Below are 27,551 nucleotides of genomic sequence, written 5' to 3' on the forward strand. Positions count from 1 at the left end.
CTAAATCGCCCTTATATCTTTTTTCATTCTTTATAAAGACGCAAAATATTATTTCTTTACGTATAAACTTTTTAAGAAGTTTAAAAATCGCATAAATTAAAAATCTATAATCTTTCGTCGTGTCCTTGTTCCTCATTACGTGATTATCGATACCAAAAAGTTGGATGGATATTGCGCGTGTAGTGGCCGCGATAAAATTGAAGGGGAACGCGGAAATCTCGGCGTTTCCATTTAGCGCGTTCCATAAATTCTGAGAGGCCAGCCACGAGACGACCAGCGTGATATGCAAGCAAAAAGTAAAATTAATCTTAGAAGCTGGAAAGTGGAAGGCATCACGTAAAGGCTAGAAAGCGACGTTGCTCTTTTGGATGGTTAGAATATTGACTTCGTAAAATAATATTTCGACAAGCAAGCGAATCCAATCGCATAAATAAAATTCACAATAAAAAAGATAACAAAGATAAATCAACAAAATTACTTGCAATGGTCTTTGCTTTTATATCTATCGATTGCTTACACCGTTATAAAATGGTATAAAATATGTTGTAAATCACTAATTTCGTAAATTTCAAGAAATTATATTATTATTGTTAATTATCGTAAGAAATATTTGAAAATTACTTCAACGAAATTACTTTTAATAGCTTTTTGATGATTAAATGTTTTTATTTTAAATTTAACTTTATTCAAATCATATATATACAATTAATTTTAAATACGGTATTAACAGTAAACAGTAAAATTTCTTTTTCATCGTATATTTAAATTATACATATGTATTCTCTCTCTCTTGTCATATTACACAAATAATTAATCACATTTATTTAGCGTCTCTTTCTCTGTCTCTCATTCTCTCGAGTAGATACGCAGAACAAATTTTGCGTGTGTAATATCACTTAGAAAATTTATTTGCCATTAAATATTATATTACCAAGATAAATTCCATAATTCATGAGCGTATTAAATGTACGTGTGTGCACAATCAATTAATTACTTCGTTATTACCGATTGGATCAATTTCGAAAACGTAACGAGTCCTCGTGTACAAGCTAACGTGATTTCATCGTAATATAAAAAGGATAGTGATATACGTTTACGTTAGGGGAACGGTGATCAGTTCGCTTCGCGGAGAAAAGAGAGAGAGAGAGTCGTCTCTTTTTTTTTTGCGACCTCGACACGATAAAGCACACTCTTTCCGTGCGCTAGGCTGGTAAGGTACTTTGGCGGTTAGACAAACCGCCGAGGTGGCGCGTCGCAAATCGCCCGGCAAGATCCCCCAGGTGGAACGATGTCGCAAATCTTGGCTCGGGAGAAGTAGGTACCCGTCGCGTGGGGTTAAGATCGACTCGGATTACGTAACGATCAGCTGGGTAGTTCCTACGCTGATTTATTTACGGGCGTAATCTCCGGCGACGATGAAGCATCAGTCTAGCCCGTCCGGGGCTCGCATTAATACCGGTTCAGTCATCGTAAATTCCGCATGTTTTCAGTTAGACGAATGTAGTTGGGCGACTTAGTCCCGACCCACTCCCCCAATCACCGCTCTATTCCGTTTCGTGTTACGTTACCCGGAATTTCTCTGGTCGATCCGAGAGTGCATCAGCCAATAATGGGCGGACTCGTCGTTTTAACGCGAGGAACATCCTCTATTCCAGAAAATATCCTCCACGCGAGGGGAATAAATTTCTCCGTGCAATATGGCCCGTGTGGGAAAAGCACAAAGTACAGTTGACTTACGGTCGTGATCAAAATTACAATCGTTCGAACGAAATGTTGTACAAGGATCGTGTATTGTAAATCGTGCGCTTCCTTATTATAGATTATTTCTCTGATTGTAGAATCAGTTTCTTCTTCGTGAAAAATTATTTAAGATAAATATATATGCTCGATCATTAAAATTATCAACAAAATCATTTGACTTAATAAATTAAAATGCAGAATAATTTTTAATTTAATAATTTAAAAATTAGTTACTCTGTTCTTGTAATCTTTCATGTAATTTTCTATAACACAAGCGGCATTGCATATAAATATATAAAGTTAAATTTCGTATTAAATTTCTAGTTTGAAATTCTCTTTTCTCTCCGAGTGAGAGGGTGATAAATAAACACGCATAAAATCGCTCCACAAACAATAAAACGAAATAACGCGAATTTTCACAATTTTTCAAGCTAATCACTCCGGCTCATAATTCATCAACCAGAAACTTCATTGTTGGTGTGGAAAAATAACGCTATACTTACACCACGAATGGCGAAACGCGACGGACAGAAAACCAGAAAAAAAGCGGGGTAGACCGACACTTGACAATGGTTCATAAGAAACAGGGTGGTTTTATGCCTCCGCCTGGAATTCGCGACGGCAGCCTGCCACGCAGGATTTCCCCCGTGTCACCGGGTTACTGTACACTCTCTTCTCCCCGATAACGAAAGCAAGAAGTTTCGCTTAACTTGCGCGCCGCGCGGAAATTCTCCCGGCGGAATATGGCCGCGCGGCTTAACTGCGGGCGCGGCCTCGCAACAACGAAACTTTCGACGTGCCCGAGAAGAAAACGTTTTCTGTGAAGTACTCGCTACGGCGGCCTAAACAAGACAAGAGTTCTCTCACCGTCTCGTAATTTATCACCGGGACTAACTCGTTCGCGCGCTATATTCCCCGAGTTTCGTGTTCTCAAACGTGGCTCATAATATCGCGTAAAGTTAAAATTCCGAGTAATAAAAACGAGGGTTCTGTTTCAATAAAACGCTCATCGGAAAATAAGAATACGTACTTGATGTAGTGTAGCTAAAAATCAGATTAATAAAGTAATGAGAATTAAGGCTAGAATAAACAACAAAGAGATCTTGAGATCTTCGTATAATAGAATAGAGATAATCTTGAGATAATCTTATAATTTATAATCATTTAAGTTACAATTGTCCAAATTATCGTGGAAGAATATATATATAATGTATATCTTTATGTATATACTACTTTGAAGATCGGATTACATTGTAGGAGATAGTCGCGGTTCTTTGAACAGACAGTTCTCGTCTTCATCTCGCTGAAATTTCGTCTCGTATCGAATATATATAAAAGAGCCTAGATGTCGCATACGTTTCGCGAATAAAGAGTCGTCGCGGCCGTTTCACTCGAATAAAGAGATATCGCATCCGTTTTTCGAATAAAGAGATATCACGCGGATATCTCTCCGCCGAGGGACGAGCTAGGGGCGGCGCGGCGCGGCGCGTCTCGCTTCCAATAAGCCGGTATCGTATAAGCGAACTCTACAATATTACCTCACAGAGCAATAACCGCGACTGTGCAAGTCGCAACTTAAAGCGGTTATAATGGGAAACAGAAACTCTCGTAGCTGTCAACCTCACCTTTTTCATTTTCAACTTGCTCTCGCGCACCACATCGCGATATATTTATTCCTCCGCTGGTTGGGCGAGAGATGCTGGCGGATATAGGGGGAAACGATAGCCGCGGAAAAAAAGTACGACGCAACGCGTCCCAGACACAATTTCCGCCTTGGTTTTCGAGCGCTCGCGGAAACTTGTTTTCTAATGCCGCGTCCACCCCTTAAGCCCGTTTTCCTACCCCTCATCCCTCCCACGTGCACTTCCGACACGTTAATTATCCCGCCCGGAGCGCGTGGACGCGGCGAATGTCGAGAAAAGCTTATTACTCTTGGAAATAATTCAGCTGACAACGCGGAGAAAATTTCGTGATACAGAGCGCATAAGAACACCTCTTCTTCCGTGCGAAATGGATTGCGCGATCAATGAACAATTTTTGTTGTCTCATTTATCGAGGAAAAAATTTATAGTATTATATATTTTTTGCCAACAAATTAGCAAAAAGTATTAAGCCTTATTAAAGTGCCGTGAGTCACGCTTCAGCTGACTTCGTATTATAACGAATAAGTTAGCGATGATAATAAAACTCTCTACAGCCGACTCCCTTTATTATTGACGTTATCGCGCGCGCGCGCGTGCTTGTGCCAGCGCCGGTCGGAAACGAGAATATGACGGACGTGAAATACATTCGGTCTCTCCTTTCCCGGTTCTCGTTCATAATTTCTCCTGGGCGGCCCCTGTGGAACGTGGGCATGCGGGAATCCATCAGCGGGTCCGAGCCAGGATTAACGATGGGAGGGAAAGACGGAGGGAGAGACGGCGAGATAGAGACAAAGATGGAATAAGGACGGAGGAAGAACGCTATCGCGGTTGGAATATTTGCGGAACCCGCCCGAGAACGAATAATATATGTAATTCGCCATCTCTGGTCTTCGTGCTTTTGGAAATTCTCAACAACCGTGGAACGTCGTTGCCACAATTCCCGCGGCTTGCGCCATTCACGTCACCTCTTCCGTACTTCCGCTACTCGTTTCAGCGTATATATTCTCTCGTTCCGATACTCATCGGATTTCGTCGTTTTCGCATTGAATTCAATTTCTTTGATATTAATTTTTATTCCGATGTGCATGAAATAATGGCCATAAAGATAAAAAAGAAAAGAAAAAAAATCGAAAAAAAGAGAACACAGAGAATTGAGAGAATAAAGAGATAATATAGATAAGAATATGTTTTACACAATGATGATTCATGCAGTAGAATTTCAATATCTATAAACGCGCTTTAAATAATTATTAAGATTAATATTAAATAACGTTTTATCTAACTTGCTGTATGCAAGATGTGATTATATATAATCTGGCGAAAAATCTATTGTATTATTCGACCTCGTGATTAACTTCAGCTTATATGTGGACCATCCTCATGTCGTTTTGCACTTTAAAAATCTGTGAATTACTGATGTTATTGGTGATTACATCGAAAATCGGTGGATTAAAACATGCGGAGCGAACGGGATGGCACAGTAATCCCCTCGTTTCCTTTATCACACGAAATCGGCACTGTTGATCAGAAATTAATTGCGATAGTTCCATCGTTTCCCGACTCGATCATAACACAGACGATATTTTTTTCTGATTCACGAGAGACAATTTCCCTAAAGAAGCCATCAGTCCATCGGAAGCCAAACATACCAAGTACGGACAATAGAAAACTACGAAAGAAATCAAGCAGGCGAGTTCGAAGATATCGCGAAGACAAATATCGTCGCGGGAGTTCTTCTGATTTTCGATTATTTGGGCAGAAAACGATCCACCCTTGTGCAACGAAGTCTGACGAAGTCGTGCGATCAGCGCGGCAATATTTCAGTTGTTCTTTTTCAATATATCTCAATCGTGGAAACACGATCCAAGAAGCGCAAGAGAAAACCGGGAATTGGGTACAATTAAAAAAGAACTATAAAAATACAACTGAATAAAAATTAGTACTTCGTACTTCGTATACTATATAATTTTTAAATTAAAGTTTTTTGAGTCAGACTCGAACTTTACATCCTTACTTAATGTAATATAAAAAAATTACTTAGAGGATAAAATCTCATTCTAAAATTAGATAAATCTTTACCTATATCAATAATATGAGTGAATACATTCCGTGTTTCAATTTCAATCATTAAATTTGATATCTCCTTACAGAGATTCGAAATATCTATCTTCCAAGAAAATAAAAGACACAAATTTTAGATATAATCTTCAATCTCGAAAATTGTCTCTTTTCGAAAATCTTCCAAACACGTATTTTAGGAAAGTATCCGCGAAATTGAGAAATCGGGAATCATTACCGAGTAGAACCGGCGCTCGAGCCGAAACAAGAGGGAGACGGCGGCACGGCACAAGCGGGAAAAGGTGTCGAATTGCAATGAGAGGCAGAAGAGAGGAGGAGTGACCAAAGCGGGAAGTATATGTAAGGTGCAAACGGAAAAAAGAGCGAAATAGATAGAAACCGTAGAGAAATGGAGGCGTCTGGTTCGACACACTGCCGAGTGCACGGGGTATTTCGAAAATTCGATAAATCTCACCCCACCCCTCGCTCTCCTTCTCGCCCCTTCCTACCCTCTCTTCTATCTCCCACAGTCTCGCCGCACACATCGATCGCCCGAGCGAGCGATGAAATTTCCTCGTCGCCCCAATCTCTCGTTATTCCCGAGGCGTTCTCTGAGACCGGGACCCGATATATACCGCAGGTTTTCCCGAAAGTTTCTATCGCCACTCCCGCCCTACTGATCTGGCCTGAATCCACATTCTGCCCTCTTTGTCCCGTATGTTCCTCTCTCTGCGTTCATTGCCTATCACTTATTTCGCTTCCTCTGATTCTCGTGAGTTGATTATAGAACACGCTCTCGACCTCCGTAAAAGGATCAACCAAAAGCGAGAAAGAGAAACAATTAATAAATGCATGAGAATAAAAGATATTAACAATGAAATGGCTATATTATAGTTATAGCGAGGAAAACAAGATAACGACGAGAGGTTCGTGGAATAAATATTACAGATTCATTCAGATTTCACGGGTATTTAACTTCACAAACTATATGATGAACTTAACGTGGGACAGATTAAGGATTAGACAATCGTGTTGCTATTCGTTCCAGATAACGATGATATAATAGTGTCTCAAGCGGAGATTAACTGATAGATAAATACACAGACACAATTTGATTTAACTAAAAATATTTATCGATTTTGTCTAGTCGTTATTCCGATTTTAAATTGGCCGAAACTAAGGAGATGGTTTAAAACGAAAACGGTATAAAGTATATATTTCGACAAAACTGTTTCTTTTATAACACTCCGTCCGGTCGCGATATTTCTGTGAGATACATCAGTTTCTAATTTCGAGATTTATCGCTGTAATATTCTCCTCTCTTAAATTATAGTTTTGCATAGTTACTCTTTCCCTGATCAGACAAATTCGTTTATAAATATTCAGAAATAAAAAGTTAGTTTAATCATGCAATTAGAAGATAATAATAGTAACTGTTTGAAAGATACATGTGACCATTGGCGTAACTTTCCCGACTCCAACCGATGGAGTGTTAACATAATATAAAAAAAATATATAAGTATATTTCTCAGTAAAAAAAATATATTTCTTTATGTTAAAGAAAAAACACATTTTTTCCATATCTGCATAATTATAAATTAATTGGTACGATTCATTCCGTTGCTTCAATATCATCATTTGCCTATTTATTTTTCTCTATTATTATTTATTGCCATTTAATTAATTTATCTTTTCACTGACGTGTGTGTGAACTGCGTGTATTATTGCTTAATAAAATCAGCAACATCCGTGAATATAAGTTTTTAATTAACGCGTCAAGCATATTTCTAGCGCGCGCGAGGGGCAAATGTTTACGATGCTTATAACTTATAAGAAAAGGCAGCGGAGGGGAAGTAATATATCCGTGAATAAACCGTCCGAGGAACACCATATGGCGGAAGATACTCTTTCCGACAAGACTTCGCAAAAGCGTGTTAATAATTCGTAGCGTGGAAACACGACGTGCTCGACCGGAACCCCGGTAGTCGATCGATCGCCGCCGCGCCGTACCGAACTAATGCTCGCGGCTGTATCTGTCGACTCTCACCCTAATCGCGAGGCCGATTAATTCCGCCGTTATGTCGCACTTAATTTCGTATCTTTCAACGCTGTGCGGCGGCAGCGGCAGCGGCTCCCGCGCACTGACCGCAATATCACGCGTGACGAACTTGATAAATAATTACGTTCTAAATTAGATTCAAAACAAGATAGAACGTCAGAATATTGATTTAATTAACAACAGAAATTCGTGATAAGCACAGTGTATTAGAATATTATTTCTGTAATAGGTTTTCTAGATATAGAATTTATCATGTTTAATTAAATCGATAATCGATTTAATTAATAATATTAAAGACGTTCTAAATTATCTTTTTATAGATTCAATAGAATTCTAAAGTCAACTATGTGAGTTCAGTGTCTCAATTATAAAAGCAGCCATATAAAAGACACTTAAATCTCATTAGCTGCAACAGCTGCCATTTTTTATTTTGGTGCGATGTGTGAACATACACATTTTTAAATCATGCCAATGATATAGGACCGTTAGAATATTGCCAATAAACAGCTAGCATTACTTATTAATGCGATATGTACGATAGACGTATAAATGATTAGCCTCGTGAGCTAGTACGGTAATCGATCGCAGAACAAATTGAGCCCTTCAAGGATTTGACGCTGATCCGCGGACCAGGCCTAACCGTGGGGAAGATCTCTCTCAGCAAGATATACCGGGCCGCTTTCCTCGTTAGTATCTCTCTGTCCAACGGATTAATTAATTTATCCGCATTACGGTATCGTGGCGCGCTCATGCAACGTGAAGGATTACAATCTCGGCCGCGGCTTCGCGAGATCGCCGCGCCCGCGCCGCCGCGCCGCTTACGAAAGCGATCGGGGGGGGGGGGGGCGCGGCCGGATCGGCTGAGCATTTACATCCGCCAAACGATAAGCCAATCGTTATTGCTGATTGGAATTTTCAGACGCGGCCCGAGCATACGGTAATCCAATTGTTCGCGGATGCTGCAGTTGCAGCGCGGTTCGCCGCAGCCTCTATTATTGCGCATTGATGAAACTGTGCGACGAGGAGGACGCCCCCATTAGCCGCGTTTACCGCGCTCGCCCGTTTACCCCGCGCGCGCGTCCCGACAGCGTTATTATCATCGAACCGTCGCATTATTGTCATCGAACGTCGCGACGCGAGAGCGAATAATAAATTACCGGCGATCGATCCATCGCGACACGACATGACGCGACACGACGCGACGCGACGCGACGCGACGGGATCCTTTCTGTTTGACAGAATATGTCTGAACGCGAACGAACGCGACGAATCCAGATTGAATCCTCGATTAAATAAGCAGCGTTCTGTTTATTAAAGCACGGATTTAGCAGATGGTTTCTTCTTTTCTCGAATTAAACTTTGGCGTTTTGCGAAATGATCTGTTGAAATCGCATATGTATATCGCAGGAAAAACGTTTTATTAAATTGTACGTTAAATCTTGACCTATCATCTGTATCTTGTAATTCATATAACAAAATTATTATAAATTTTTTCACAAAAATTAAACTTAATTAATTTGATGATTAATTTTTTCATACATTTGTGTAGAATTTTTTTTTTTTTAAAGGAAAAATAATACTTTTGTAACAACTTAATAAAATATTTTTATATTAGGTTAAAAAAAGTATATATAAATGTAAACATATATATGCACAGATATAATCTAAAATCAGTGCAAGAATCGTTGTGTCACATTAAAAAGAGTGCAAGAATCGTTGTATCACATATGCATAAACGAGAAATGGGCAAACAAAATTCATTCTATTTATGCTACGTTGTCTGCTTTAGATTGTCATAACCAAGAGTTTCTACTTTTTTCACGAACTTTCAATTTTATTACTCGCGATCCCGGCTTACGCTTAATTTATGCTCTTTGCGTGTATGACAACGCAATAATAAGCGCAGACCCTTTCGAATATTGGAATGATCTCCCCGTTTCGCATCGCGTCTATCCCCATCGAGCCGCACGTTAATACCAATTAATTAACCGGGAATCTCTGAGCTTAACCCATTACTGGCCCTTAACCCACGGTCGTCGTCCTCGCGCACGTGTTCTCGAAACGTAACGTGCGTGCAATAATCGCGAACACGCCCTTCAAAGTGCGCTCGGTGATCCCTCCCTCTGACCGCGTGATGTTCGCCAATCATGAACAAATTGAAACTGGTACACTTAATTACACCGCGGATCAATATTATTTGCGGCTTAGCAAGCGACTGTGTTAGTAGTGTTGCCTTCCGAATCTATTGTCCGTGTTACAAGGTTTGTGTCACATAAAATTTGGTAATTTGACCGAGAATGCATGAAAAATTAACAGTATAACACGTCCGTGGATTACCATCGACGCTCTATATATGTTACTGTTTTCTTCTGTCCATTACAAAGTAAAGTTTACATTTTAACTTGTTAAAATTATGCAGCTATTTATTTATTAATTAAATTAGTTCCATCAAAATAAAATGCACATATTCAAATTTAGTAAATAATTAACATTGCAAAATTTAATCAACACAATAAGAATTCAAATTACATGAAGTTATAGCCACGTAAAATATATTAAAATGTAAATAAAAAATTATAATGAATATAGTACAAGAAAAGATAATCCAACACAGCGAAATATCGTTGCATTACAATTATCAGAATTGAAAAAAAAAATGTACGAAAAGCATGGTATTAACGAACGCGTAAGAGATATACATAAACCCGCATCGAATTGCAATTCATGAAGAGATAATTACGTTTATTAGCTTTACAGCATAAATATATTATACTATGTTCGTATATACATTTGAATATGCAAAAATGCGGAAATCCGGAAAATAATGGTATTTTGCCATAATGATGATAATCAATATTTTCTCATTACCTCTGTTACAGTTTCCCGTTACGTTTCGTTACAACGACGAATAATATCAATTCTGATTTTCCTGAATTCGTTTCACCGGGGTTATATTTGAAAACCTTCGTCAACCGAAACTCAATCATTCAAATCACTATGCAGAAACCGACGATTATATATAAATGATCGACGATCAGTCGATTTCGCTCGTCAGAAAGGTCGAGATATTGTCGGAGTCGTAAATTTGTAACTATTACGAATGTCAAAATTGGATTTTACGGAGATATTACGGATTAAAGCGGCAGAAAGAAAAATGTAATGAACATTTTATCGAATGCAGAGAGAGGTAATGGAAGCGTATAACCGTCTGGCATGCATTTCTGCAAAATTTGACGTTAACTCTCGTTATATCGGATATCGGAAAATCAAACAGTTTTATCCAATCACGTCCTATGACTTTTCGACCTGAAGACCTTCCGAATCAAACTTCTATTTTGCGATGAAACATCGGCCCGCTAGCAAAAATGTATGGCGCATAGTCGATTTTACTCAGTTACGGGAAGAATATTTCTAATCCCGTTTTCTCTCTTTCATTGATCTGCTCGACGGGAAATATGATTAATCGAAGGATTGAACAGCGACACTGACGTACGTTGAAATTGTTATGTACCATAAAACTATCTATAGAGGTATATGCTTTTTATAAAATAATATATACTACTCTCTGTATATTTAAAATAAAATAGGTATAGTTTGAAATTCCGAGAAAGCAAAAGGGAAGTTCTAGCGCAGTCTATAGAGCAATAAAAAAACAAATTATATATATATGTTTGAATATAATTTTATTTTAATATACATTAATTATTCTAAATAAATCTCCAAAAAATTTTAGTTACAGAGTCTTTTCGTTTTAATAATGAATAAATTGAAACTGACTAATTTAAATAATTATAATTTAACTATCAGTTCAATATTGTTGGTTTTAAATGCATAAACTTATTCATGTAAATATTGTGTGTTTTTAAAAATGGATACACACTGCATTAAATAAGATTAATTATAAATAATATTGAAATCGGAATCAATCTTTCTTTTGAAATAGAAATTTCGAAATATTATATAGCAGCATTTAAATTATAAACAAATAAAAGTAGATTTCCGTCAACTAATATTCAAGAATATGTATAAATAATAAAATAATAATATATTAATAGCAAATAATTAATAGAAAGTGATATTTTTCTTCATTTTATTTTAAATATATCTGTCGTCTTTTTCAAAATTTTTACTGAAGATTCATATAATATAATAATAAATATAGCAATAAATACTATAACATAAAGAATGTGCAAAAAAAGATGGCATCAAATTTTGGTATAGAAATTTCAATTCCAGACTCTTATCGATAAGTTGTTGATACATGAAGTTCCTCGACGCTACTCACTCAGAATCACCCTACCTATAGTATACGTCTTATTCGATATATGTTCCCATAATTACCGCGGCGAGAGCTTAAAAGATAGTTTCCGATAGTTACGCTATCGCTACCATAAACGTCAGTCGCACGTTGTTAAACGCAGAAACTGGCATGCGATGGTTAATTATCGCCGCAACGAGAAGTCCGTATAGTGGTCTATCGACGAGACTCGCGCGGGAACCGCCTCGATCGATCGATCGGCTCGTTGTCACGCGCTCACAACAACCGCGGGACTTCGAAAGATCTAAGATTCGCGTATTAATTAAGAGATCGACATCGGGATGCGTCGGCAATTAGCAAGCAAACAGAAACGAGACGTGGGGAACCTTCCATTGAAGGAGATTATAACAGAGTAACTCAACTCGGGGAGACGCAATCAAACATCTTGGGACTTGTTAATTACAGAAATCTTCGTTGATTAATCGTAAGAGTAAACTTCGCTAAGTCCTCCACACATAAATAAAAATCTTACTTTTTTAAATTAGACAAATAAGTGCAAAATATATAAGCTGAATTCTAAATAAATTGCATAAAGTTCAGATAAATTCAAGATTGTACATTGTAATAAAAAATAAAAAAAATTATTAACGGATAGAGGCATAACTAATCAAAAACAATATCAACATTAACAAGTTTCAATTACAATAATTCTATTGATCCCAACAATATTGTTTTATTAGACGTACCACATAAAGGAATTCTCGATTAAATTGAGAAATAAGATATTATGAAACTTTGATTGGTCCCACGATTCCTGTTGCACTCGCGAAGCCTGAGGCCATTTGCGCTACCGGAAGGGATGTCGATAGGCATGCGTAAATCAGCGACGACCTCTCACCATGACCCTCAGTCACGGATTCCTGCACGGTCATATATAATAAGCAGCGGAACTTTCATTAACAGCTCAAGCGCGCGCGCGCGTGCGAAATTTCATACGTCGATATACTTTAACATCAGAATCTCTAATCGTAAACATATATAATTTGTTAAATCTGTGAGACATTACTAAAAGTAAACCCCACGAAAAATGGAACAAACAGCGTGAAACAAATAGGTAATAAACAATAAAAATAAAAATAAAAAAGCATATAAAAAAAGCAATTACAATTAAACAAATAAATAGTAAATATGCATATATCTTGTCTAAATGCTAAAATAACGTTATCTACGTATAATGAAGAATGTTATAAAAAAATTTATAAAATAAAAATAACTTTAACAAATGACATATATTTTTGCACTAATTCAAAATTCTAAGCAAAAAAATTAAAATATAAATATATTCTTAAAATTATATATAAATAAAAATTAAGTTCACCAATATAAGCTTCACACATCAATCTCACTTTTTAGTATTTCTTAGTAATTATATGGACTATTTAATAGAATAGCTAATAATAAGTATCAAGATGCTTAAGAATACTACAATTTAAAGAGTTAGGTGCATAAAAGCTATTATTTAACTTTATTTCTTAAATGAAGATCGGTTCTAAACGCTAACCAAAAGAACAAATCGCAGATTTTTGTTTATTATAATTTAATATGGTATCTCTTTTATGCAATACGTCAATCAGTTAACATCATTAAAGAGTTAATTGCTGCAAGAAATTTACCGACTTATTCTAAAGTACATCGGCAGGTTATATACTGATTGCAAGTGCACGTGTAAATATCTCAAAGATGACCTCACGCCGTGAGGCTCACGGCAAGATCTGAGAAGTGCCGGTCCGTATTCGACTGCACGTTTTACCGATATTGTATATGTATATATAAATGGACGCTTGTTTTACCAATATATATATATATATATATATATATATATATATATATATGAGTAGACGGGATCATTAATTAATATCTTCCGGGACCTAAGACGAGTCATGAATCAACGCCCGCCGCTTCTCGGCGCACGGCGCGGCGTCTTCTCACGTCATAGGATTGCGAACGAAATATCTCGCCGCCGCGCCGCCGTGTTGTTGTGATGATCGTAGGAATGATAAACAATGCGATACGATTATTAATCACCGACCAGCCGATCCAGCGTAATTAGCTCGCGCAAGTCAGTGCAGTCGTGTGAAAAAGTTCTATCCGCGAAAATTGAGTTCGCGTTGGTTCTCGCGGTTGTGATCGGTACGGGAAACCGCGTACTTTCTATCAGTTTAAGATAATTTACAGTTTGTATAAATGGATCGTTTGTATAAATGTACTCTATTTGTTATTTTATAATAATCCTAAAATATTGGTGAGATCGAGCAAAGATGCAAAAAATTAATGTTTATTTATGCTTTGGAATTCCTTGCTAATTAAATCACAATATAGTATGTCAAATCTTGAATTTTCAAATAGAGATTATTGATTCCAAATATGATCATTTAAATGTAAATAAAGATCTTTTTGTTAATTTCTGTTAATACAAACTTGATTTAATCAGGAAATTAGCTGTAAAATGTTAAATCAATGTTATTTTAGAACAGTTTTACTATATTCTAGTAATATCGATTCTATTATTATTTTAGTAATAATATTCTCTAATATGTTACAACTTATCAATTATCGATTATCAATTAACATGTATAGGTACAGAGTATATCTCAGAAATCCAGCATGTTATTTAAAATACCAGGAAATTGAAAATTTAGTTAAAAATAATATTTTAATATCGATCAATATATGTGCAAGTTCTTGCGACAGCAAAAAATTTTTGATCACTCCTCTGAAACAGATATGAGAAAATGGATAGTTAAAGGTCTCTGTCGTATCTAACTTTTATCTTAAAGTTCAAAAATGCGTTGATCGGAGACAAACGAACCGTTCAAGCGATAATATCGCGGTCAACGCGATCAACGCATTTTTGAACTTTAAGATAAAAGTTAGATACGACAGTAAAGTGGACATATTGTTAACAAATCTGTGGAGCACAGATTTACTAACAATATGTCTACTTTATTCGAACAATTTTCAGTTTTGGCGAACTTATTCGAGTAAAGTAGATATATTGTTAGTAAATCTGTGCTCCACAGATTTGTTAACAATATGTCCACTTTACTCGAACAATTTTCAGTTTTGGGAGAAAAGAATTTATACATTATTCATTTCTTTACGAACAACAAATAGTTATAAGAACGAGTTGTGGACAAGCAGAGGAACATGAAAAACGAGATAGAGTAAATGCTCATATATACTCCTATTACTCGTGCCCAAGCGTGGTGACTTCTCTTCATCATATACACGTGTTGCGCACGTGGATTATACACATTGTATATGAAACCTTAAGCTTAACGCCGATTTCGAACGGCTAATATTTTTCAGAGAAGTTCTCTTTTCGCAAGACATACTCTCGGTAGTTTGACATTGCCTTCCGAGAGAAGAACGAGCGAATATAAAATTTTTCTATATCTCTACCGGGAATCGATCCCGCGGGACCTTTGGTTCAATAGACCAGTGCGCTGTCTACTAGGCCACGCTCGTCCTCCAACGCAACATCCGGACACGTTCGTTTCATCAAATTTGAGATTTATTCCATAAAGATAGATAAAATTTAAATTTTTTAAATTATGCAGATATCCGATATCCGATATTTTTAGATGAACCAATAAGTCTCGATGTCTCTTCTCTACAAAATTCGAGCTACTAATTTGGTTAGTTATCGATTTAATTATATCAGTTAATATTAAGCTTAGCTATAACAAGCACACGTGCGTCATATATTGCCACGTGTCACACGTGAGAATACGCCTTCGTATACTACTGGGTCGAACACGCGGACGAGGACAATAATAAGGACCGAAAGTACGATTGAAATCGCTCGACCGATGAATTATACAAGATACGAAACGCGACGGGGATGAATTCATCCTCTCGTTCTTACTTCCGCATCATTGATTCGCGTATGGCGCGTATTTTATTGCCATCCCCTTCACATTGCTCTTATTACCTCGATGCAACAAAGACGTCGCGTTTCACATATCATACGACCGTAAAACTATTCGTATAATCAGCAATTTGTAACATTGTTTATTTCAATATTACTATATTGATATTTTCATAACAAATATTATCAGTATTAATATTTTGATTCGATATTATAGTCAGCTTGAAAAAGATCGTGAGCAAAAAGTTAAAGCTAGTGCTGTGAATAAACGTAAACGCGTTAATTTTTCAAGTATACTCGGTATACCTTTTAAAATAATTATCCGCAATGATTATAATTTATCACATTAAAAGAACTTTTCTCTTTCCCCATTATTCGATACAATACCATAAAATACCATTTTTAGAGAATATCACAGAGTACAGGCTATGACACAATACAAAAGTACAGGCATAAACAAAAATTCGTTAATTATAACCTAAAAAATTCGAATGCTATGATTGGTTGGCAACAGTAGATAATAAGCACAGAATTTCCAACGTGATGAAAACTTTGTGTCTATTATTGTCATTGTTTATTCTGCATTTATATATGATTCCTGATTTCTATTCCCTGTTCCTATTGCCTGTACTTTTGTATTCTGTCATGCGCCCTTACGGTACGCGATATTGAATGCATAAAGATATTGATAGCCTATTAAAACTAACAATAAGTATTCCTACATGACCAGAGAAATGGTTCGTGACGAGATAATCTCATGAAACTAATAAAATAAGTTTGCGAGGAAATAAAGCGAAGATATATCGTAGCTCGTGCCGGTAACGATACATTCTATCATGCGCGCGAAAACTTTCTCTGGGAATAAAACATTTAATTTGCACAAAACTCTTATTAATTGAACTTTACTTTTCATGGAAATCGTATTATTGCATATCTCAGAAACAATCAATATGTATAAGAAGAGTGAAAGATAATAGGCATTCATAAATAATACGTAAAACAAAAATAACAGACGCATACATTATCTTATAAACTATCACAATCCAATATGCATCAATATAAATATTCATATCATTATTATTGTGTTACTGTCATTATTAATGTTATTATCGTATTTTCATTATCGTATATATAATTATAATATTTTTATTGAAAATATTAATTCTAAAAAAAAAGATATACGATAATTCAGTTTTATTATATCACTCTTGCTATTATTATTTCTGCATCTAATGTATAAGCATTTGTTTTCACCTTGTACATTCTTGAAACTGTGTATTAGTGATTTCTGAGTGTGGATCAGTTTTCTGGATCTAAATAAATCTTCTCCTTGCGATAATAAGCGCACGCTCACGTAAATCGACTTGACCTATCGAACAAGCTGATCGGGCGCTCTCGAGAGGAACATTAGCGAGGCGCGCTCGAGGCGAGGTCTCGCCAAGATAATCCATTTCCGTTGAAATGGCAAAAGGCGTATTACGTCGCGAGCTTCACAAAGGCGAATCACGAGCCACCCGACTCCGGATGTGCCGTTCCGAGTGTTAAAACGTCCAAAGTAGGGTTACACGTCGCCGTTTACGAGACCGATAAATCTCAGAGGGGCATCACGAGAGTCGCGGATAGAGATTTCGCGTTCGCAGTATCGTAAATAATATAAATTTATAACGAGATATGACGTTACGGCGTAAAAACGTATAAACGTCGCGCCTACCGTGCATGGTGTAGATGTACATGTGAAAATATAGAAGCGTGCAATGCGTATATAGAGACGCGTGCGTGCTTCGCTTCCGTCTCTCCCCTTTCTTCCACCACCCGATATTATACGCGCGCGCGCGCGCGCGTTATTACTCTATAAATACTATTATCTACAATAGAGGACGGCCATCAGCTATATTTATCGTTACTTTCTCTGTCGAGAGGACGGTGACTGCCGCTGCAGTGAGATCGCGAATAAGAACGTGTTTCCTTTCTATCCGCGGGTAACTAATGACAAACTTCTAAAAAATAAATTAACGAGAAAGATAATTATTAACGGCTTTTGTAAATACAAACGTCTCTACATGTTAAAATTGAGAAAAAAGATTCGAAAGCTACGTCTAGAGCGTAGAGAACGAGAAGTACAAATCTCTCTCAGTAAATCTCAATATCCGGATTAGGAAAAAAAAGCGTATAGAAATTCAGTCCGCGCCACGAGGATTCCCGTTCGTGATGATCCAACTAGCGATGCAGCTGTACTTCTGCGAAAATTTCATAGGGATTGCTTTAATATAGCGATGCGCGATAATGCCACTATCCACGATCCCCAATTCTGCGAGTACACGCCGTTCATGCAAGTTTTTTGAGCAAACCGTTTGACTCTATATATCGCCTATCGCGGAGCCAATTAAATCGCTCGTTGTAACATTTATGCGGCGCGCTGTTGTATCGTGTATTTTGATTCACGAGCGCGATAATCGTATGGTGATCGCGATTAATTTAACGATCATGCCCTACGATGATCGAGGAAGACTTTGAGTATACACATACGCGCCGGGCGTGTGCTTCGACGAGATGGCGAGCGGGTGCATGTGTATACGTGCAGTATGCAACTACTGAACTTTGCCATTTGATCCTGCTTTGCCCCGTTAAGTTCGGGGTTGCTGAACTCCTTGCCTCCAGCGTCGAAGAGATTGGGAGGAAGCTAAGTAGCGCTAAGCGTCGAGCTATGTTTCGCTAATCGATGACTTTATAACGCTGATCGCCTCAGTTATTTTACGTGGAAATTCTCCATTATCACATAATTATGAAGCAGTATAGTGAGATTGGGGAACTTTTATTAGATAATTTTGCAACAACTTGCACGCTAAGTCGAACCGCACTCTTCGCTGTTATAGTGTCATTTATTCATGTAGCGTGGCTAATATAGTACGCTATTCTTCAATATCGCATTTTCATTAAATCTATTGGGTTTAGATAATTTGCCGAGTAATAACGTAACCGCCAGTATTCCGTCATGATCAATAATTAATTCAATCGAATCCCCAAAATCGCATTAATAGTTAATGATTTTACTTTAAAGACTATTTCATTTAGAAATTTATGTAAAGATTTTCTCTCCGCTGGATCGCAGAAGACAATTATAATTTGATAGAGTTAAAGAAATTATCAAAAGTTAATTAAGTTCGAGCACTGACCTTTTTGAGGTGTCCCTTATTGGTGCCTACGAAAACCACGGTGTAATCGCCGGTTGAAGTGGCCGCCACAGCCGTCAGGTGAGTTTCGAACGTCAAAACCGCAGTCGCACCCATCGGTTCCTCGCCGCCTAAAGGCGTGTTTACGTCGAGGCCGCAGAAATCTTCGCCGATCGTTTGCAGTTTCTGTAAACAAAAACGAACAAGACCCAATAAGTTGTATGCGGAGAGTATAATATTTGATAACGGTTAATTATCACAAATATCGTTTATCTACATGATTGATCTTAAATATATGGCCGTAATTTTATCGATTGATCGTAATAAAGATATTTATAAATGTTCGGTACGTAAATTATGACTTGCGTAAAATTAATATATGTGTCATGTACGGTAAAGTTTAATTAATTACGGTAATAAATGTATAATAGATAGGTAATAATTAAACGTAATAATACTTTTGATTCGAATCGATAGAAGTTACAAGTGCGACAGGATAATATAGGTAATACTAACTAAACATGTGTACAAAAAAAAATTAATTATTTGGATTTGTAGATATAAAATAATTAATCTATATATATATATATATATATATATATATTTTTTTTTTTAGATAAATCGCAGTTAAAATTTTTTCAGCCACGTTCAACCACTTAATTATCTTTGAAGTGAGCCGTAATATTTAATATTTCTCTCTCGGAGAAACGTAAAATAAAGTAAAGTAGATAAATAAGACTAGCAAGGAAAGCAAAAGTGTTCTAGGGTTAAAAATTAAAAGCTTACTTTATAACTAATTCACCGCCTCGGGAAATAGGCCGCGGTTAATTTTACTTGCAAATTCTTAGCCTCGTGCGTTAGAGCGCGAAGTGCGACAACATAAATCCATTTTTCGCGCTAACAAGAAATTGTAAAATCACTCATCCTTATATATTCGAACTGTCCTACATATATGTAAAATATTATTAAAATCTGAATTTTCTGCCGAGTACGTTGTCTCTTTTTTTGCGGTGTGCTCTCTTGTCAGACGCGCGTAAAACTGTTATCTTGTATCGGAATTAAAGTTAAATATTTGTTTGTCACATGTCATACGCTGGCATAGATTTATAATAGAAAAAAATAACACACCGTTATAAATCAATATTTCTGAAGTCAAATGTGTCATCAGCATGAAAAATATATGCATTTAGCTTTTAAAACATAACGAAGAAAAAAACCAATTATATATATTAAAAATATGAGTCCATATCCCTAAACATATAAAAATAATTGTACAATTTTTTAATACATTGTTAGATTAAATCATTGGGGATAGTACTTCTATTATATATTATAATAAGGTAATATATTGTTAAAAAGTATCTCAAAAGTCTGAAGAAAATATGGAATTAAAAAAAATTAATCTATTACGATAAATAAAATGTCTCAACGTTTAGTATTTGTAACTATAAATAAATTATGTAGTTATTTTGCCGAAAGATCAAAAGAGTATATGAAACTCTCGTGTTGCGAGGTCAAATTGTCTAGAAAGAATACATACCGGAAAGTGACCTGTGTGTAGTGCGAATCTCGGTGGACACAGAATCGAGGGAGTGATTTCGCCGAGTCGGAACGCGCTTCCTTTTTCCGGTGGAAAAGCGGTAGGTTAGCGAAGCGCGAAACCAGGAAAAAACATCCGCGGCTAAAATATCGCGGCGAGACGGGCCGCGATAAATTATCGCAGCGCCGACGATTAATTCTTGCCGGACCGGCGATTAATCGCGTCCTCTACGACACAGAGATGCGATATTTTATTGCCCTTTACCAAACGTTTCTTTTTCCTCCACATCGCGAAGCTTGAAACACGAGAAGCGTGCGAGACATGCCAAAGCTCGAACAAATCCTCTCCCGTGTTCTGCGTGACGTACAAAAGGTGTATTATATAATGCATATTATATTATGCATATTATTTCTCCTTCTTTGACATTAAAGCAATTATATATACACGTTACATTATATAACCCGTAGTACGTACCTATTATATACTAACACAGCTTTTAAGAAAAATTAGCTTCAACAGTAGAGAGAGAGCGAGAAAACATCGATGTCTTCATTTGGAATCTCTTTGTCTCTTTAATTAACCGAAAATTTCCAAGTGAGACCATCGATGACTAATTACAGCATGTTTAGCGAACGATATTTGGGCGACATTTACGCCGCTCGAAATCGCTTCTTGACGTATACGTTCCTCTTTTATGCCATGCGTTTCGAAGACATTCGCCTTTCCTAAGGGTGGCCCCATGTACGTCGACAGATAGGATAATCCACCACCCGGGATGTGTTGTGTGTGCGCATACAAAGGCATACCTATATGTATCCACATCAGCGAACAAACCAGCGTGCTCGTTCGCGGCGGCAGTCCCGTGCGAAGTCGGCTCTATTTGCATTCTAGGGTCGGTTTCGCCACCCCGTACACACGCACGCACGCACGCATACGCGCACGCCGCGGCGAACAATTATTTGCATTCCCGGCGCTAATACGACGGTGCGGAAGGGGCGTCGCGGCGCATTCTCGCTGCGGCCGTCCTCGCGGCGACGGCAATAATTACGGGAAATCAGCGACGGCGGTATACGTCCCGTCCTTGCGCAAAACCGTGCCTAAAGCTGCATCCGCGTATGTGCAACGCATCCAATTTAAATACGCAAACGTTCGCGAACGAGATCCAAACCGCAATACAAGTTAAAACAATTTGTTCTACTATATATATGTATAAGACAAAGCTGCATATGGTAATAATAATTATTAAAAAAATAAATATATTGATACATTAATAATTTATACAGCATGTTAGGGCATTTTAAAGAGATTTGTATACATTCAAAGGTACGAGTTTAAAATCGTATGAAAACTGTGAAAGATAAATGAACACACTCTTTAATATTTATCGTACACTCATACTAATATGTCCTTAATTTGTATTTTATACAAAAAGCAAGTATAAAAAATCGGAGTACCATAAAATTAAAAGGGCCATGATTTGATATACGAGTGCGCGCGGTAATACGAACAAATATTCGTTAATAGTAGTTCGAGCGGAGCTCTTTATGCGCGCGTGCAGCAATTTGCATGTTTAGCGAGGGCCGCAACTATCCACCGTTTCTCACTAATTTTAATTCCGGCCGGCGGTAAAAAGATGTTAATGCGCAACGTTAATATTCAACCTTAAATATTCGCGCGCGCGAGACTTGGAGTTTGCTGGATTTACTCTTTATATTTTCCATGCAAAGGACGAGACTTAAAAAATTCATAGTATAATATGCAAAATTCTGCGTCGGCTTTTAATATCTCAGGCACAAAGCCGCTATGTCAATGCTTTGACACACTTGATATTCATATGTTATCTGGCGAAAAACCTCGAGTGCGATGAATTATTCCCGACACGAGGATGGGATGAAGAGGGGCGGGCGCGCTCGAGATTTCTCCGCACCGGGCGGCCCCGTCCTTCGTCATTTAATTTGAGATGAAAGAGAATAAACAGCTTAAGTGCGCGAGTGAGCTGATCCGTTGGTCGATTGGTTGAAAATGAAATAATCGGCGGCACGGCGCAGCTGCAACGCGATTGAGTGATTTTAATAACAGCCAAATCGGTGCGTAAATCAGGATCAAAGGACGCGCGCTGCTCGACGCTCGCCTTGCGACAGGTTTACCCAGATGAATATACATGTGTACGCGGAATGTGGTACATCTATACATAGGCACTCCTGGACGATTAACGTCAATAGAACTAATTATCGATCCCCCCGGTACCGCTTTGATTCAAGGTATATATCTACACATATATTCGCTAAGCAAAGTCAATATGTATACGGAGATAACTTCGAAATGCGATATTCGCGTTTCGTTATTTCTCCGCTGTTTTTTTCTTTTTTTTTTTTCGATTCGAAACGTATTTCCTGTTGACTGATACCGTTGAGCAATAAAAAAGCGCACCCACGGCTGTTATTACAAACGCGCAATCATTCTCGAAAACGTAAATATATTTTGCGCGCACACGCTGTTCTGTCAGTCTGATAAAATGTTTTCCAATAAAAAACCCGGTACCGAAATTTTTTCAATTTTTCGGGAATTAATTGACCGAATCTTAAAGAATTGCATATGAAGTAAGGGTAGAATTTTACGGAGAGCGCCATGATGTGTATAGTTTTTGTTACCGATCCTTCTGGAAACCGGTTTTTTTTTAATGTTTCCAATTCTTCGGAAAATAATTGATTGAATCTCAAAGAATTGTATATGAAGTAGGGGTAGAATTTCCCGCGCGGGGAGTGCTATAAAGTGTACTATTTTTTGTTACCGATCTTTTTGGAAACCGGTTCCGAATAACCAAATCTCAAAAAATTGTACATAAAGTAGGGGTTGAATTTTCCGGGAAGTGCTATAAAGTACATAATTTTTCGTTGCCGATTTTTTTGGAAAGGGAGAGAGAGAGGGAGATGGAGAGGGGAGGGGGAGAGAGGGGTAAGAGAAAGAGAGAGAAAGAGAGAGAGACTATTTGCGTGTCTTAATACACATGTTCATAAAACTAGTTTGTTATTGATTCCGCAGATATATGTGTACTGAGATAACTATCTACAGTCCACAGAAATAAATTTTCTTTCATTTTTTAGCGTCTTGTGTTAAACTTTCAATGCCTTAGTCGCACGTAAATGTTTTCCACACGGACTGAAGCAAGATAAAGGAAGTAAATGCATCAAAGAACTTGTCTTTCAAAATTCAGAAGTTAAATAATAATTTATCAATAACTATTGAACGCACGTCTTCTGGCGTCATCAATTAAGTAAAACATTAACGTTAACTGATATGAGGAAATTCGCAGCGTTCGACCACGTGCAAGTATATAGACGCGAATCGGTACCTCGAGTACGGTTTCCGCGACAAATCTCCGCCGTCATGCAAAATGAAAGCGTTGACTGCGGGCGCTAATCTCGTCCGACGGCGAAATCGAATGAGCCCTGCAATTTTCGAAAATATGAAAATGTCGACGGGCCAGGCAATGAAATCGCAAACGCGGCCGCTCGTGCGCCATATTTCGCCGTTCGGCAATCCGATTAAGGAGGACAATCCGTTCTCTCTACCGCCGCGGCAATTTTTCGCGTCGTCGCCGAGTCCCCGTCGAAATCGCATTTTCCGGGGAAAAAAAACCCGCTCCTCGTCGATTTACCCGTCGTGTCGATCTGCGAGCGACGACGGATGGTGCGATTTCGAAAATGTCGAGAGCACGGCACGATCGCCGCATTTTCTCTTCTTCGATCCTCCCGTCGACGTTGTCGTCGTCGTCGTCGTCGTCGTCGTCGTCGTCGTCGTCTATTCCACCTTGGTTTCCTTTCGATCCTTCGCCTCTCTTCCATCCTGGTTTTTCGCCAATAATTTCGACTTTCGTGCACGGCACCGCCCCTCTCGCTGTCGTCACCTGACGATATTTCTCAGGGAGTACGTGACACGAAGGTCTTTTGGTAACATAAATCGACGCCTTCGCCGATATATGTAAGGCAAATATTTTCATCTCGTGGTTACTGTATTCATTTTATCTGAATATGCTGATTTAATGCAGATAAACTGCAATTTCAACTTGCTGTGATGGATTTTTTAATGCTAAGGTGATTCAACTATTGCAGTTATTAAAGGCGGATTATAAAAAACAAAAATTATAATTCATAATGTTCATATTATGATGTAGTTTGAATAACATATGCGTGTATAATTTATCCTTTCTAAAAAAAGGCATGTTAAATCGATACTCGCATCTCTCGAAGTCTTCTCGAAAGTCTCGAATTATGCTTTGTTGGCTCTTTTCCGCGATGCTGATTGATTCTGATACTGCGCTAACTTCGTGAGCGGCTGTCATAGCATATTTTGACAGTTGTGTGTAATATTAAAACGCACGCGAAGCGCGCGTCTGTGATGTCTATAGTATTTTTAAAAAGCAAACTAAATTTAGAAGATTAAAAAATTCAGTTATACGAAATGAAACTTCTCCATTTGCTCAAGAGCAACATTAAATTCGTAATAGCTCATATTTCGCACGGTAATATTTAAAGTTTAAACGAATAACACATCGTTATACAGCTTTTAAAAAGATAATGTCAGAAATTTTCACGCGTAGGAGTAAAATAATTTGATATTACGATTTGCGCGCGCGCTTAAATAAATAGTTAAACTACGATTGGAAGAAAAAGTACACGCCGCTCCTGTAAACGTTGCATCATTTATGGAGAAGCGTGCTCATAACTCATCCACGATTATTCATGTACCATCAACGCTACGAAGGAATGCATCACGGAGCGCCAGCGCAAATTATTTTCCCAATTAACCCTACTCGGCTGCATGTTTCGTATAATTCGTAATAACATGTATATCGCGGTCGGCTTGCACGACGCGACTGCGATAGGTAACGTTAAAGCCGGTTCAATCGTCGCAAACGATGGCATCAACTGCTATAGTTGAAAAGTGTCATTTCTGATTGTTATATAATTGCCAGTTAGTTACCAAAAAAGTTAAAATTCGCCAACTCTCTTTTGACAACCGCAATTGACAAGCGTAACGTGGAAATAACACTTTTCACCTATAGCCATCAGTTGCCAACGTTTGCGACGTATTGTAGAACCGGCTTAAAGTTTAGGAGCGAACTAACAAACGGTAATCGGACAATGAGCGTCGTATAATCCGCAGGAAAGTACGGGCGACGCTAAATTATCGTAACATTCGCCGTCGTAATGGTATCAGCGAAACGATCTTAACGACGTTGTGTGTCGCAACGGTAACAATGTGCGCGGATTGCCGCGCGCGCGCATTTTTGCATCGCAACGTGCGCTCGATCGCCGCGCATTCCGCGACGTTTTCCGCGGCGAGATCTCTCTTTTCCAGGGCGATACTAAGTGAGTGATTTAGGAGAACAGTCAGAGGCAGCGGGCGCCGGTGGCCGCCGACAAAATGGCGAACGCGTATCGAGTTATTGGGCCACCTCTATCGCGAGCGCTTCTCGATTCGTGGCGAAAGTCCGGCGAAATCGTTTCACGCGATTGTTTTTCTATCGGATTTTGTATTACACCGCTCTACAATGTTCCTCTCTCGATACCTGCGTCACAAAATGCGAGAAATTTCTTTTACAGCGAAACGGATTTAATTGAATTTCTTTTTAATATATGATGCAATATTGCGAAAATCGTTCGTAACGATATTAGGTAATATCATTTGTTTATAAAATTTAATGAAATGGCCCGAAAAAATGGATGAAATATAACTTTCAAATGTACTCCTCTCTCTCTTTTGGGGGTTTTCACAGCTGCGCAATAAATATAATATAAACTTATTATTACGTGCTTTTGATGTCGGTTACTTTTATATGTTTACATGCACAAATAAAGTACATTACGCTGTAATTAAAATATTATAAATTGTTTTGCACTGTAAAATATTGGAAATATTTTAGTAAAGTCTTTTTTTCATAACAAATTTGCTTTGTAATATTATTAAGAAAATATTGTTTCTCTCCCATTTTATTTTATCAGTATTTTCAGATTAGATTTAATTGTATAAAATCGCTATTTCAATCGAGTTTACAGAAAATCTGCACATTTACAATAAAAAATATCTCACAGTCTAAAATATCGCATTTTAAACGAGTATATAGCTTTCACTTAATTTTTACATAAAAACCAGGATACTTTAATAAAATTTTAATTTCATTGTTAAAAAAATAAGGAAACCACAAATTGTTATGAATGTTCTCGGTAATATCAAGAATCTCAAAGGATGCACGACTCCGGTCAGTACAGTGTGAAAGAATAAAATCATTATATTATACTTTCGAGAGACAAATTAATCGTACCGATAAGCTTTCGTGGTCTCTGCGCTATAATACTCCCGTATAGAAATTTCCCTAACATTCCCAAGTATAGCTAAGATTCTGATCAGATTACCCAAACATATCCCAAATAGGGTAACATATTGCGATTCCAATTGGCAATCCCATCCTTATCCCAACTATAAAAAAAACTTTGGGAAAACGTTGGGCAGAACAAATGGAATCTGTCTGGGTTTCCCATTTAAAATCGCACCTTGGGCAAACGTTGGGTAGAAAAAGTGGAATCTGTTTGGGTGTCTCCACGTAGAATCGTACTTTTGAAACATTACATTTCTAATCCGAATCTTCATAGATTACCCAATCAGAATCCATCATTTTTTTGGGAAATCGGGATAGATTCCAGTCAGATCCCAGAAAATTTTCTATGCGGGTAGTGCTACTACTGAACTACTGTCGCCGGTCGCCACTCGCCGGGCGGGCGCTCCCCACTCCTCTCATCTCTCCAGCTCGCGCTAATCTTTTGTTCATACAAGCGATACCCCGGGTGCATCCCTCCTATTTTTCCAGGATACAAATCATAAGGATCCAAACATTAGAAGGACAAAAGCGGTTTCGGAAAGTTTTAAAAAAGCTGCAGAGATGAAATTTACGCTTTACGTAAAATAACGCTTTTTCTGAATGTGCTGCATACATCATTGACACAATCGAAATAACGATCGAGTTATCAACAAAACACGAACAAAACATGACAGACCTATTCTCGTGGACATAATTTTTGCTCGACATAATCCACTTCATTTTATTTCAATGACCGCGTTTTTGTCAATACGGGAAATTGATTCGCTTTGATG

At 37.7% G+C, this 27,551-nt stretch overlaps 1 protein-coding gene across 2 annotated transcripts in view; it reads right to left on the bottom strand.

The window, feature by feature from the left end:
* The window catches only part of Plexa (plexin A), a 276,975-nt gene that overhangs the window by 54,155 nt on the left and 195,269 nt on the right, over positions 1-27,551 (bottom strand). For both annotated transcript variants that reach the window (XM_077402603.1, XM_077402604.1), the window contains one exon: positions 18,863-19,045. In XM_077402603.1, the coding sequence (XP_077258729.1) occupies positions 18,863-19,045 (183 nt within the window). The remainder of the gene's footprint in view (positions 1-18,862; positions 19,046-27,551) is intronic.

Source organism: Temnothorax americanus, unplaced genomic scaffold (genome assembly GCF_048541705.1).
Source record: "Temnothorax americanus isolate GAGA-0224 unplaced genomic scaffold, ASM4854170v1 Scaffold16, whole genome shotgun sequence".
NCBI lineage: Eukaryota > Metazoa > Arthropoda > Insecta > Hymenoptera > Formicidae > Temnothorax > Temnothorax americanus.